Source organism: Branchiostoma floridae, chromosome 9 (genome assembly GCF_000003815.2).
Source record: "Branchiostoma floridae strain S238N-H82 chromosome 9, Bfl_VNyyK, whole genome shotgun sequence".
Lineage (NCBI taxonomy): Eukaryota > Metazoa > Chordata > Leptocardii > Amphioxiformes > Branchiostomatidae > Branchiostoma > Branchiostoma floridae.
The window spans coordinates 4,092,162-4,102,764 of record NC_049987.1 but is presented as its reverse complement, the minus strand read 5'-3'; the positions used below and the strand labels follow the sequence as shown (position 1 = coordinate 4,102,764).

At 43.2% G+C, this 10,603-nt stretch overlaps 1 protein-coding gene and 1 long non-coding RNA gene across 2 annotated transcripts in view; one reads left to right on the top strand and one right to left on the bottom strand.

Moving 5' to 3' along the window:
* The window catches only part of LOC118422568, a 968-nt gene extending 836 nt beyond the window's left edge, over positions 1 to 132 (top strand). Inside the window, exon 3 of the long non-coding RNA XR_004831933.1 lies at positions 72 to 132. This is a non-coding gene — a long non-coding RNA (uncharacterized LOC118422568). The remainder of the gene's footprint in view (positions 1 to 71) is intronic.
* LOC118422992 (RING finger protein 17-like) overlaps positions 1 to 10,603 on the bottom strand; it is a gene marked incomplete in the record, with an annotated part of 56,912 nt that overhangs the window by 4,449 nt on the left and 41,860 nt on the right. Inside the window, 11 exon segments of the mRNA XM_035830886.1 lie at positions 1,229 to 1,268; positions 1,737 to 1,893; positions 2,582 to 2,814; positions 3,547 to 3,676; positions 4,831 to 4,917; positions 5,566 to 5,694; positions 6,213 to 6,385; positions 6,934 to 7,190; positions 7,852 to 8,003; positions 9,113 to 9,322; positions 10,215 to 10,365. Coding sequence (XP_035686779.1) covers positions 1,229 to 1,268; positions 1,737 to 1,893; positions 2,582 to 2,814; positions 3,547 to 3,676; positions 4,831 to 4,917; positions 5,566 to 5,694; positions 6,213 to 6,385; positions 6,934 to 7,190; positions 7,852 to 8,003; positions 9,113 to 9,322; positions 10,215 to 10,365 — 1,719 coding nt within the window.

Here is a 10,603-nt window from a genome sequence, read left to right as displayed (position 1 = left end):
CAACTGTCATCCATGGTGTAACAGGCACAGCACACCATCCCTATAGTATACAGACAACACTCATCATCAAGGTAAAACTGTACCAACTGTCATCCATGGTGTAACAGGCACAGCACGCCATCCCTACACACATTGTTACACTCATCATCAAGGTAAAACTGTACCAACTGTCATCCATGGTGTAACAGGCACAGCACGCCATCCCTACACACAACACTCATCATCAAGGTAAAACTGTACCAACTGTCATCCATGGTGTAACAGGCACAGCATGCCATCCCTACACACAACACTCATCATCAAGGTAAAACTGTACCAACTGTCATCCATGGTGTAACAGGCACAGCACGCCATCCCTACACACAACACTCATCATCAAGGTAAAACTGTACCAACTGTCATCCATGGTGTAACAGGCACAGCATGCCATCCCTACACACAACACTCATCATCAAGGTAAAAAAGTACCAACTGTCATCCATGGTGTAACAGGCACAGCACGCCATCCCTACACACAACACTCATCATCAAGGTAAAACTGTACCAACTGTCATCCATGGTGTAACAGGCACAGCACGCCATCCCTACACACAACACTCATCATCAAGGTAAAACTGTACCAACTGTCATCCATGGTGTAACAGGCACAGCACACCATCCCTACACACAACACTCATCATCAAGGTAAAACTGTACCAACTGTCATCCATGGTGTAACAGGCACAGCACACCATCCCTACACACAACACTCATCATCAAGGTAAAACTGTACCAACTGTCATCCATGGTGTAACAGGCACAGCATGCCATCCCTACACACAACACTCATCATCAAGGTAAAACTGTACCAACTGTCATCCATGGTGTAACAGGCACAGCACGCCATCCCTACACACAACACTCATCATCAAGGTAAAACTGTACCAACTGTCATCCATGGTGTAACAGGCACAGCACGCCATCCCTACACACAACACTCATCATCAAGGTAAAACTGTACCAACTGTCATCCATGGTGTAACAGGCACAGCACGCCATCCCTACACACAACACTCATCATCAAGGTAAAACTGTACCAACTGTCATCCATGGTGTAACAGGCACAGCACGCCATCCCTACACACAACACTCATCATCAAGGTAAAACTGTACCAACTGTCATCCATGGTGTAACAGGCACAGCACGCCATCCCTACACACAACACTCATCATCAAGGGAAAACTGTACCAACTGTCATCCATGGTGTAACAGGCACAGCACGCCATCCCTACACACAACACTATATCATTAAGAAGTCTCCAACTTTTTGGCATTAGTGATAAAGATTGTAAAAGATACTTCTTTGAGCACCTACATTTTTTGTCAATTTCAAAAATGCAACATCTATGCTTTATATTGGATTCTGAAGTTCTACAAGCAACAAAATTCTACTAATTCCATTTTGAACTAAGTTACTTTCTAAGCTTCAAGTATTCATTATTTTTGCTGTGAAGTAAATACAATTTAGCTATTTTCACTGTTGTTAGATAGACTGATCCCGACTGTCAATCACAATTAGCAATTCAATCAATAATAGCATGAAAATTAGCAGTTTGACAAATGTTGGTCAAATATTAGCATTTCATGTTTTTATTTTGCATTTCTATGTTATGATGGAGAGGAGCTAGGCTATGAGATCGGACTATCACACAGCTTACTTCCACTGTTCCAGGTGTATACTTTATTGCTCACTTACCAGCTATGATATTGTCCAGTGGAGGGAAAGTGTCCACTTGAGCCACGATCTCATCAGTGATAGTCTCCAACAGTTGGAGCTGGCGCTGGGTCTCCACTAACGTAGGGTCCTCTCCGTTATCATCATCATCATCAGCCATCACACGCTGGAAGTACATCTGAAGGAAAGAAAGAAAGAAAGTGATTTAGCACCGGGTAAGAACATTTAACAGTGGATTGTGGCTCAATATTTCATCCTAAAGACAGCCATCACACGCTGGAAGTACATCTGAAGGAAAGAAAGAAAGAAAGTGATTTAGCACCGGGTAAGAACATTTAACAGTGGATTGTGGCTCAATATTTCATCCTAAAGACTGCAACTCTTTCTAGCAGTGTGTATGTCGGGTGAGCGACACAGCTACATGACATATATATTTAAATCACAGCTTCTTGACCCACAGACAAGGATACTTGAACCACAGTCATAACTGGAGAGCAACAGGTCAAAATGTGACATAAAAATCTTTTCCACACCTACCTGTGTACCAAGGTCTTTGAGTATATAAAGGCAGTCGCCATCTCAATTTCTATAACCCTTGGGCCACACAGGCCCACTAAAGCATGAGGTTAGGTCACAGCTACTGAAGTGTTAAATAACTAGTCTTTTTCATTTTATGTGCCAATTGCAAACTAGAGAGATCAGCGTGACTATATGTACGTGTATGATTGTGCAATTTAAAAAAAAAAAGCCACTGTCAAGAGAGATCGGATTCTGTCTGAAATGTCTGACTGTTTCCAAGTTCTATCCTGTTGCTTGAGTCTTGTATACTCTTCAGAATCTGCATTACAGTTAGAGGTGCCCATTACCTGGTTAGGCTGGTCCACATGGGTGATGTTGATCTTGAAGTGTTGACCTGGCGGAGGCAGTATGGCGGGTGAGAACGGCGGACAGTAGGAGACGTCATCCTCATCACTACTGCTGTCATCATCCTCCGATGGTGACATCATCTGATGTTCCTCTGCCGGGACTCCCTTCAGCGCAGGTAAACCCTTCTGTACAGCCTTCAGACTGTCCAGTAGTCCTGCCACCTCCTCTCCCACTGAAGTCACAACATTTAACAGTCTTTATAACACATCACTAGCTCATGACAGTAAAGAAAGGACTTTGAAATGGGTTCCCAGAAAGGGATGTGTCGGGTATACAAACACTTTGGGTGTTTGGCTAGAACCCAGAGGTCCTGGGTTCGAATTCGAATATGACACCGATGTTGTGTCCTTGGGTATTTAGTCACTTTACTTGACTCCACCCAGGTGTAAAAATGGGCACTTGACTTCACAGTCAGTGGTTAAAGGATTGTGGCTTTTGCGGTGATCAAACCCTATTTAACTACCAGGGAACTTTTTGCCCTCTGTCTTCTGCCCTCCCACCTACTTTTCTGAGCTTTACAAGTTTGTATAATGTACATGTACTTAACAATTTACAGTATTACATTGTGTTGAGGTTACAGTGCAGAAGCAAGAATACCAACAAAACACAAATTGAACACAGACCCATTGCATATTACATTATCTATCAAGAAGTGCCATGAATCTAGAGGGAACATATGAGTAGATCAGTGACCAAAAGAAATTGTTCTGTCCGTCTGTAGCAGTGCCTACCTGTTAAGGTACCAGGGTTTCCACTTCTTGATAGTAGTGAGTATGTGCACGAATATGTGACTATATAGCGCTATCGCAAAATGAAAAACACCGCAAACACTCCATTTTCCTTACCATGAAATTAAATCCCATGAACTTGAATGCATTTACCGTATAGTGTTGATGAGACTTACCTGGGTACATGTGTTCCCCACAAGGCTTTTTCCCTGGTGCTGCCAGCCCCCTGTTCACCATCATCTCTCCCACATTCTGTCCATCCCCCAGGACTAGCTCCACACGGAGAGGGCCTTGAGATGGCTTACTCTGCAATGGATTAACATCAAAGAAAGAAAGATCAGCTCTATTCAAAGATGTACAGAAATTTGTCTTCGTTTCCAGACACAATCAGACAATAGTTCATTGGCCTCCGTCTGTCTAAAGAGACAATGGGTTTTGGTCATGGTTGACATCTTCTTTGGTGGCTGAACAAGCTGATTCTGGAATCATTATGACAGTCTCTGCCGCATCTCGCGCATCTGAAGGTGTTTGGGATGGTAGAGACAATAGTGGTACATCATTTATCATCATATCAGGGATCGAAATCCTGGTGCATGTGCACCCACAATTGGAGTCTTCTTCTTCCTCTTCATTTTAAGTGCCAACCTCATTTTGTTGAGGGCTCAGGCACTTAGGTGAAGGGGTCATTTTCCTAGGTGCAGGTGCAGGTGGTCTGTGGGACTGGTTGGTGGTTTGTGGCACCTCAGTGGGCAGGGGCGCCGCTCCCTGACCGCCGTGTTGTTGTGTGGCGGCGAGTACCCGTAGACTATGGTTGGTTAATGGCTGGTACAGAGGGCATTTTTAAACACCTCTAAGTTTTTGGCTTGTGCTATGTGTTCCGGGAGGGCATTCCATTAGCGTGCTGTTTTGATGTATTCTATTTATGTCATACCCACCTGAGAAAACCCATGTTTTGATGCGAGATGCGCCAGAAGTTGAACAAATTTGGTGCCCTCGAAAAAAACAGCGTTGCAACAGTAATGTTCCAACGTCCGAATCAGGTATTCTAACTTTCGATGGCGCGGCACTCGGTCCACTAGAAACAGTTCGATTTATTTGAATGGAGCCCGTGTGATAACCCCGGGCCGTACGGAAAGTTATCAGCCGGTCCGAAACACCCGTATCGAACGTTTTCGCGTCACAGGTATGACATAAAGAAAGAGTATCGGTGGTAGTTGCGCAATGTGGGGTGGACTATGGAGTAAATGTACAATTTTACACTACTACACAGAATATTCTTAAAATCTAAGTATCAGAAAAAGCAAACCTTTGCTGCACTAAAATTTTGAAGTTAGCTTACTTGATAGAATTATGTTGAGCACCCAAAAATCTTTCTTTGCACCTTAAGTTTTTAGGTTAGGTGCACCAGTGCAACTATTCCAAAAGATGAATTTCGAGCCCTAAGATACACAAAAGCCCACCTTGAGCATGGCCAGGCATGTCTGTCCCATCACATTCTCCAGGAGAAACAGGACAGCTTCTGTAGGCCAGGCACCGTCAGCAGAGATCTGGAAGGAAACATTGAAGCACGACATCAAATCATGTATCCATGTATCTGCAACAAAAATACCCCTTGCAGTTCTAAAGGGAGTTGCTAGAGGGCCCAACCATATGTCACATCTTGCCAACCGAAACAGCTGTATGCAAACAGAGAATGATTCTAAGCTTGTCCAGAACATGAGATATAATTAAAATGGAAATTGAAGCTGTTAGGGGCTCAAAATCTAATGGTTTGTTCCCATTCATCATAACCACGTTACCTCTACCAACACTATACAGTCAAACCTGTCTATAGCGGCCACTCAAGGGACCGGACAACTTTGGCCACTATAGACAGGTGGCCTCTGTATAGAGGTGGCAACTTGTAGATAAAATACCCAAGGGACCGACAAAAAGTGGCCACTATGGACAGGTGGCCACTATGGACAGGTGGCCCCTAATACAGGTTTGACTGTATTGCCAAATATCATCAAGATCTGTCCAAGATTTCTCGAGTTATGCTGTCCAAAGACAGAATGACAAATGCACCCAGAAACATGAACTTTTGTGAGTTGGTAACAAAGAAACTCTTCAAAAAGACCAACCTATAATTGCATATTGAGGGTTACACTATCAATTTTTTTTTTCACAAATAGAAGATATGAAATATTCCTTACAGGCCAGACTCCGAACAGTTGCATCTCCAGGCACTGCTGTGGGATGGAGATCAGGTTCTTCAGTCTCCTCAGACTATGAGCTGGTAGGACCTCTGTGTTACCAAAGTCCACATACTGTACCTCAACACCCTGGAGAAAAAGAAGAGGCATATTTTCATACTTTCCAGTTCATAATCTGGCAGATGACCCGAGATAAACCAAATAAATATACTTTTACAAAATGTGGATAGAGGATTCTTGCTGTTGATCTTCTTTGATTGTTTTGAGTTTCAGTTTTCTTGCTGCTTTCTTTGAAGTTAAAAAAATCTGATGTAAAAAGTTTGAATATCAACTGTTACAGTAACACCATCTTTGAATGGACCATTGATATTCTCTTGCAACTTATCACTTTTTGTACACAATGAAAAGCTGCATGTTTTTCTCTTAAAATGAAGTCAATCCAAATTTTCTTCAAGCAATGACTGTTTTTAAAAGTAACAGTACCTCCATATTTTTGATATCCAACGATATTTGTCTTAAAATTTAGTATTTCCGTATTTCCAAATAGCCATACAGTATGCAACATGGCTACACCAATGATGACTATCTTTCATGTGCCTCACTTCAACAAACTCTAAGGCCATCTTCTGTAGAACGACTCCCCCTACCTGTTCTGTCAGGTTCAGCACCATGGCCCTGTACCAGTGCTGGTCTTGTGTGAACTGTGCTTGGCAGGGCTCTCCCACCTCCCACTTGTAACAGCCATTCCAATTGGTCAGTTCTGGAGGGTTCTCGTTCTGTTGCTGTAGTGTTAACATCAGGTCCTCCAGAGTGCTGTTGTCTGAAGTCATGAAAATGTAAATTATGCAAGTTACATCCGATGTTAATAAGCTTTAAGCAAAAAATTAAAATTAAAAGATTCATTTGCAATCATTATATAACTTTTCCAAAAAGTTAAGACAATGGGACCTTTGGTAACTGTACTTTTTGATTGGAAATTGGTGCAATTGCAAATGTTTTTTTTTTGCAATCTTTCTTTTTATAAAAGACATCAACAAGATGGGTTGCTTTGCTAGGTATGAATGTATGTGAGAATAATAGAAAAAAAGACTGAGTCTTTCAGAAGAAGACTTAATGAGTTGACAGTAATTGTCATCAATCAGACATGGCAGAATGTTCAGGCGATGGGGTATGGAAGTGACCAATAATTCACACACAAAAAAAAGGAAGAAAATACAACACAGTGTATTCTGCATCATCCTCAGACCCAGCCCTCCCGTGGGTCGGATCACCCTTTGGCCTTCAGGGGATCATTGCGCCATCAAGGTGGTATCTTGGGTGATACAGATCACTTGGTGTTGTATGATATATGTACATGTATCTCCCCACCTTCCTTGACCTCCTGTCCATAGATGATAGCTTTAGAGTTGATGAATGTGATGGCTACAGGGAACTGTTCCGTGGCAGGGAGGACTGGTTTCCTGTAACTCCACTTCTCACCAGCCTTCTCCTCTTCCTCGGGTACCTTGTCTGTGTCTCCTGATGCCAGCGGTTTCCCAGAGATGTTCTTGACATTGTAGTTGTGGTCTACAGGGGCTGTGTTTTCAGTAGGCTGTGGGTCGGCCACTGATTTTGGCTTTGGTGATCTAGGAGGGGGAGGGGTTGTCAACAGCATCTAAGCATATTAATAATAATAATATTTGAACCATCAAAACTTGACACTTTTCAGGACCATATGACACCAAAATATAATATTTTCTGTTGGTATTCAACAAAAGTGGTATTTCTCCATCAATATACACCTTTGTGCCAAGTATGCACCATTCTTTTGTTATTCAACATATTGAACATATGAATCAAAATGTGAGACTTTGCTCTGGAGATTTCTTTACAGTATCATATTATGAGTTGATTACCTGTATGTGACAGCACAGTGAATATTTCAAGTGACTGTCAGCAATGGGTCACAGGTCATCTAGTGAATTTGGACAAAGTCAGAATTTTGGACAATGAACAGGATGAATTCCTTAGACTAAGTTAGAGGAGTGTAAGAGGCCAGCTATATCAGAGCCCATCGACCATCCCTCAACAGGGACGGGGGCTGATACCAATTTCCTGGAACCTTTGACCCACTGCTGATGTCACACATCCATTCAGGTCATGTGACTTAGGCTTTGGGTCATTTCAACTTGAAAATGGTCAGATGACTGACTGAAAGCTTATTGGTGAGTGCTTCAGAATTGTGCACAATAGTCATGCAAAAATGACACAACTTCTTAGTAGATGTCTTTAGATATTGAGACTTACCTATTTGACCTTTTGTTCTTGAGTGCCACGCCCTCCTGGATGAGACTCTGACTGACACTGATGAGACTAGCCTTGGCAGCAGTCAAGGCCGTCTCCTGTACTCTGTGTTCATACAGCAGGTCCACGGGGAGGGAGCCTTCTTCAACTGGCCCCTGGGGAAGGAGGTTTTTGTGTAGGATTGTAGGTTCATAATGTGACTACAAGCTTAAAGGTGAAAACCTTTAAAGGAAAAGATTATTTACTGAAAGTAAAAGTAATTTTGACCCAGTTTAGCTCATTGAAGACATATTCTTCTACTGGCTGTAACAGAGAAGACAGAAACACACACTATTGTACAGATTTTTCAAGTTACTGTGTATGCATGCAGCATGCATGTTAGGTGAGCGACATAGCCCGGCATCAAACCCTCAGCTTCTATTTTCAGAGGCAGGGTTACTAATCCCTTGACTACGCATACTACAACATGTGTGTCATATGACAGGATTGAAGTAATGGCAATACATAGAACAACATCAAAGTTCAAGTACATAGAGCAAGAACATTAGGAAGGAAAAAGTTTATTGTGATCATGCACATTTTTCACTATTTCTTTAAGGACAAGATGGCTCACAAGGCGAAGAAAAAAATGTAAAAGGTAGTCCAGGATCCATAGCCTTTTGATGCCATAAGGGCAGTGGGTTGTTATCCAGGACACGCTATTGGAAAACGGAGCTCATCCCTCTCCTTCCAATTGTTTTGTTATTGTTATTGGGTGGGTCGACTACTCACTCTTTGCAGCCAGGGGCTGAATTGCGAGGAACTTACAATAGGCGGGGCTAAATCGCAAGGGTCTGGAGCGAGCTGCCATTTGGCGGCACTCAGGTGACCACAATACGACTGTCGCAAGTGTCTGGAGCGAGCTGCCATTCGGCGCCACTCAGGTGACCTCAATACGACAGTAATTGCCCCAGGTGCGGCCAAGGTACTGTAGGTTTGAACCGCTCACACCGCACCACCGCACATGTGGCGGGTTCTTAAACGTGCCCGGGGTATGGCTCTCTCTTATATGCTTTTTAAATCCACAACTGAGGTCAGGTACCCATTTTGACAACTGGGCGGAGTGAGGAAAGTCCTGGGTGCAAAGCATGTCCGGGGATATGAGCCCGGGACCTCTTGGATCTGACCCCAACCCATAATGCCAACACAATGCCACACAAGGTGAAATATGAAGATGCAAAGTTTAACATTTTATATGATAACAAAACAAAACCTGCCATCTAACCTTGGTGACCAGAGTGCAGGGGACGTGTGTGACCAGGTTGCTCAGGAACTCACACGCCGTAGCTGTCCAGGTGTCCTTCCCACCTGCAGGCACCAGGTTGGCCAGGTGGCAGCAGATGGCAAATGCTGGCAGGTACTGGAACTTCTCTGGCAGGGGACGGAGGTTGTCAACCGATACAACCTCTTGACTACCATAGTCAAGGTGGAATACCTAAGAAGTGAAATAATCAACAATGACTTTCCAATGAAACATAGTGATACACTTTTCTGAGGCTTTAACCAAAGCAGTTTCTTTTTATTACAACCAAGTGCCCTATAAGGTATCTGCTACACCTATGTCAATAGGAAAACACACCTGTCCTTGGTGCTGAACACCATCCACACACAAGTAAACACACTTGTCCTTGGTGCTGAATACAATCCACACATAGGTTAACACATCTGTCCTTGGTGCTGAACACCATCCACACACATGTATACACACCTGTCACTGGTACTGAACACCATCCACACACAGTTAAACACACCTGTCCCTGGTGCTGAACACCATCCATAGATAGGCAAACACACCTGTCCTTGGTGCTGAACACCATCCATGGATAGGCAAACACACCTGTCCTTGGTGCAGAACAACATCCGCACACACATGTTAACATACCTGTCCTTGGTGCTGAACACAATTTACACACAGGTAAACACACCTGTCCCTGGTGCTGAACACCATCCACACACAGGTAAACACACCTGTTCGCGGTGCAGAACACCGTCCACACACAGCTAAACACACCCGTCCTTGGTGCTAAACACTATCTACACACAGGTAAACACACTTGTCCTTGGTGCTGAAAACCATCAACACACAGATAACATACATGTAATGTCTATGGATGGTCTTCAGAGACATTTTACATTCCTTCCCAAGACAAGTGCATCTCTAACTTGGAAGCTCTTTCTTGGATTTAAACCAGGATTCCAAATTACCAACTCATTGGAACCAGGAGCTCAACTGTGAGGCTGCTACCAGTTGAGCTACAGGGACAGGAACAAAAGTATCCATCACTCTATAAATAAAACCCACATACATTCATCAGTATATACTGTACCTCGAAACTGTTGTTGCCCTTACTACTGCAGACCCTGGCCCTGTACCACCTGTTGTCTACTGAGTACTTGGCACAGCAGATGTCCTGTTCCTTCCAAGAGATGAGGCTAGGTTCACTCTCCTTGTAGTGTTCTTCCATCTCAGACATCAGACTAATGGATAAGGAACACAAGCAGTGACCAATGTTAAAAGTACAGTAAGGCCATATTGATTTGCTTACATGTATATGGATGACATCCAATGGATATTAAAAATTGATGCATTTGAAAAAGGTGGGCAAGAAAAAAGCTGCCTTCATTGTGAAATTGTAAGTGGTCTAAAAGGTTTTACAAATGACTGAAATTACAGAACATCGTATAAAAAACAATAAGCTGCTACTTCGGGGGAATG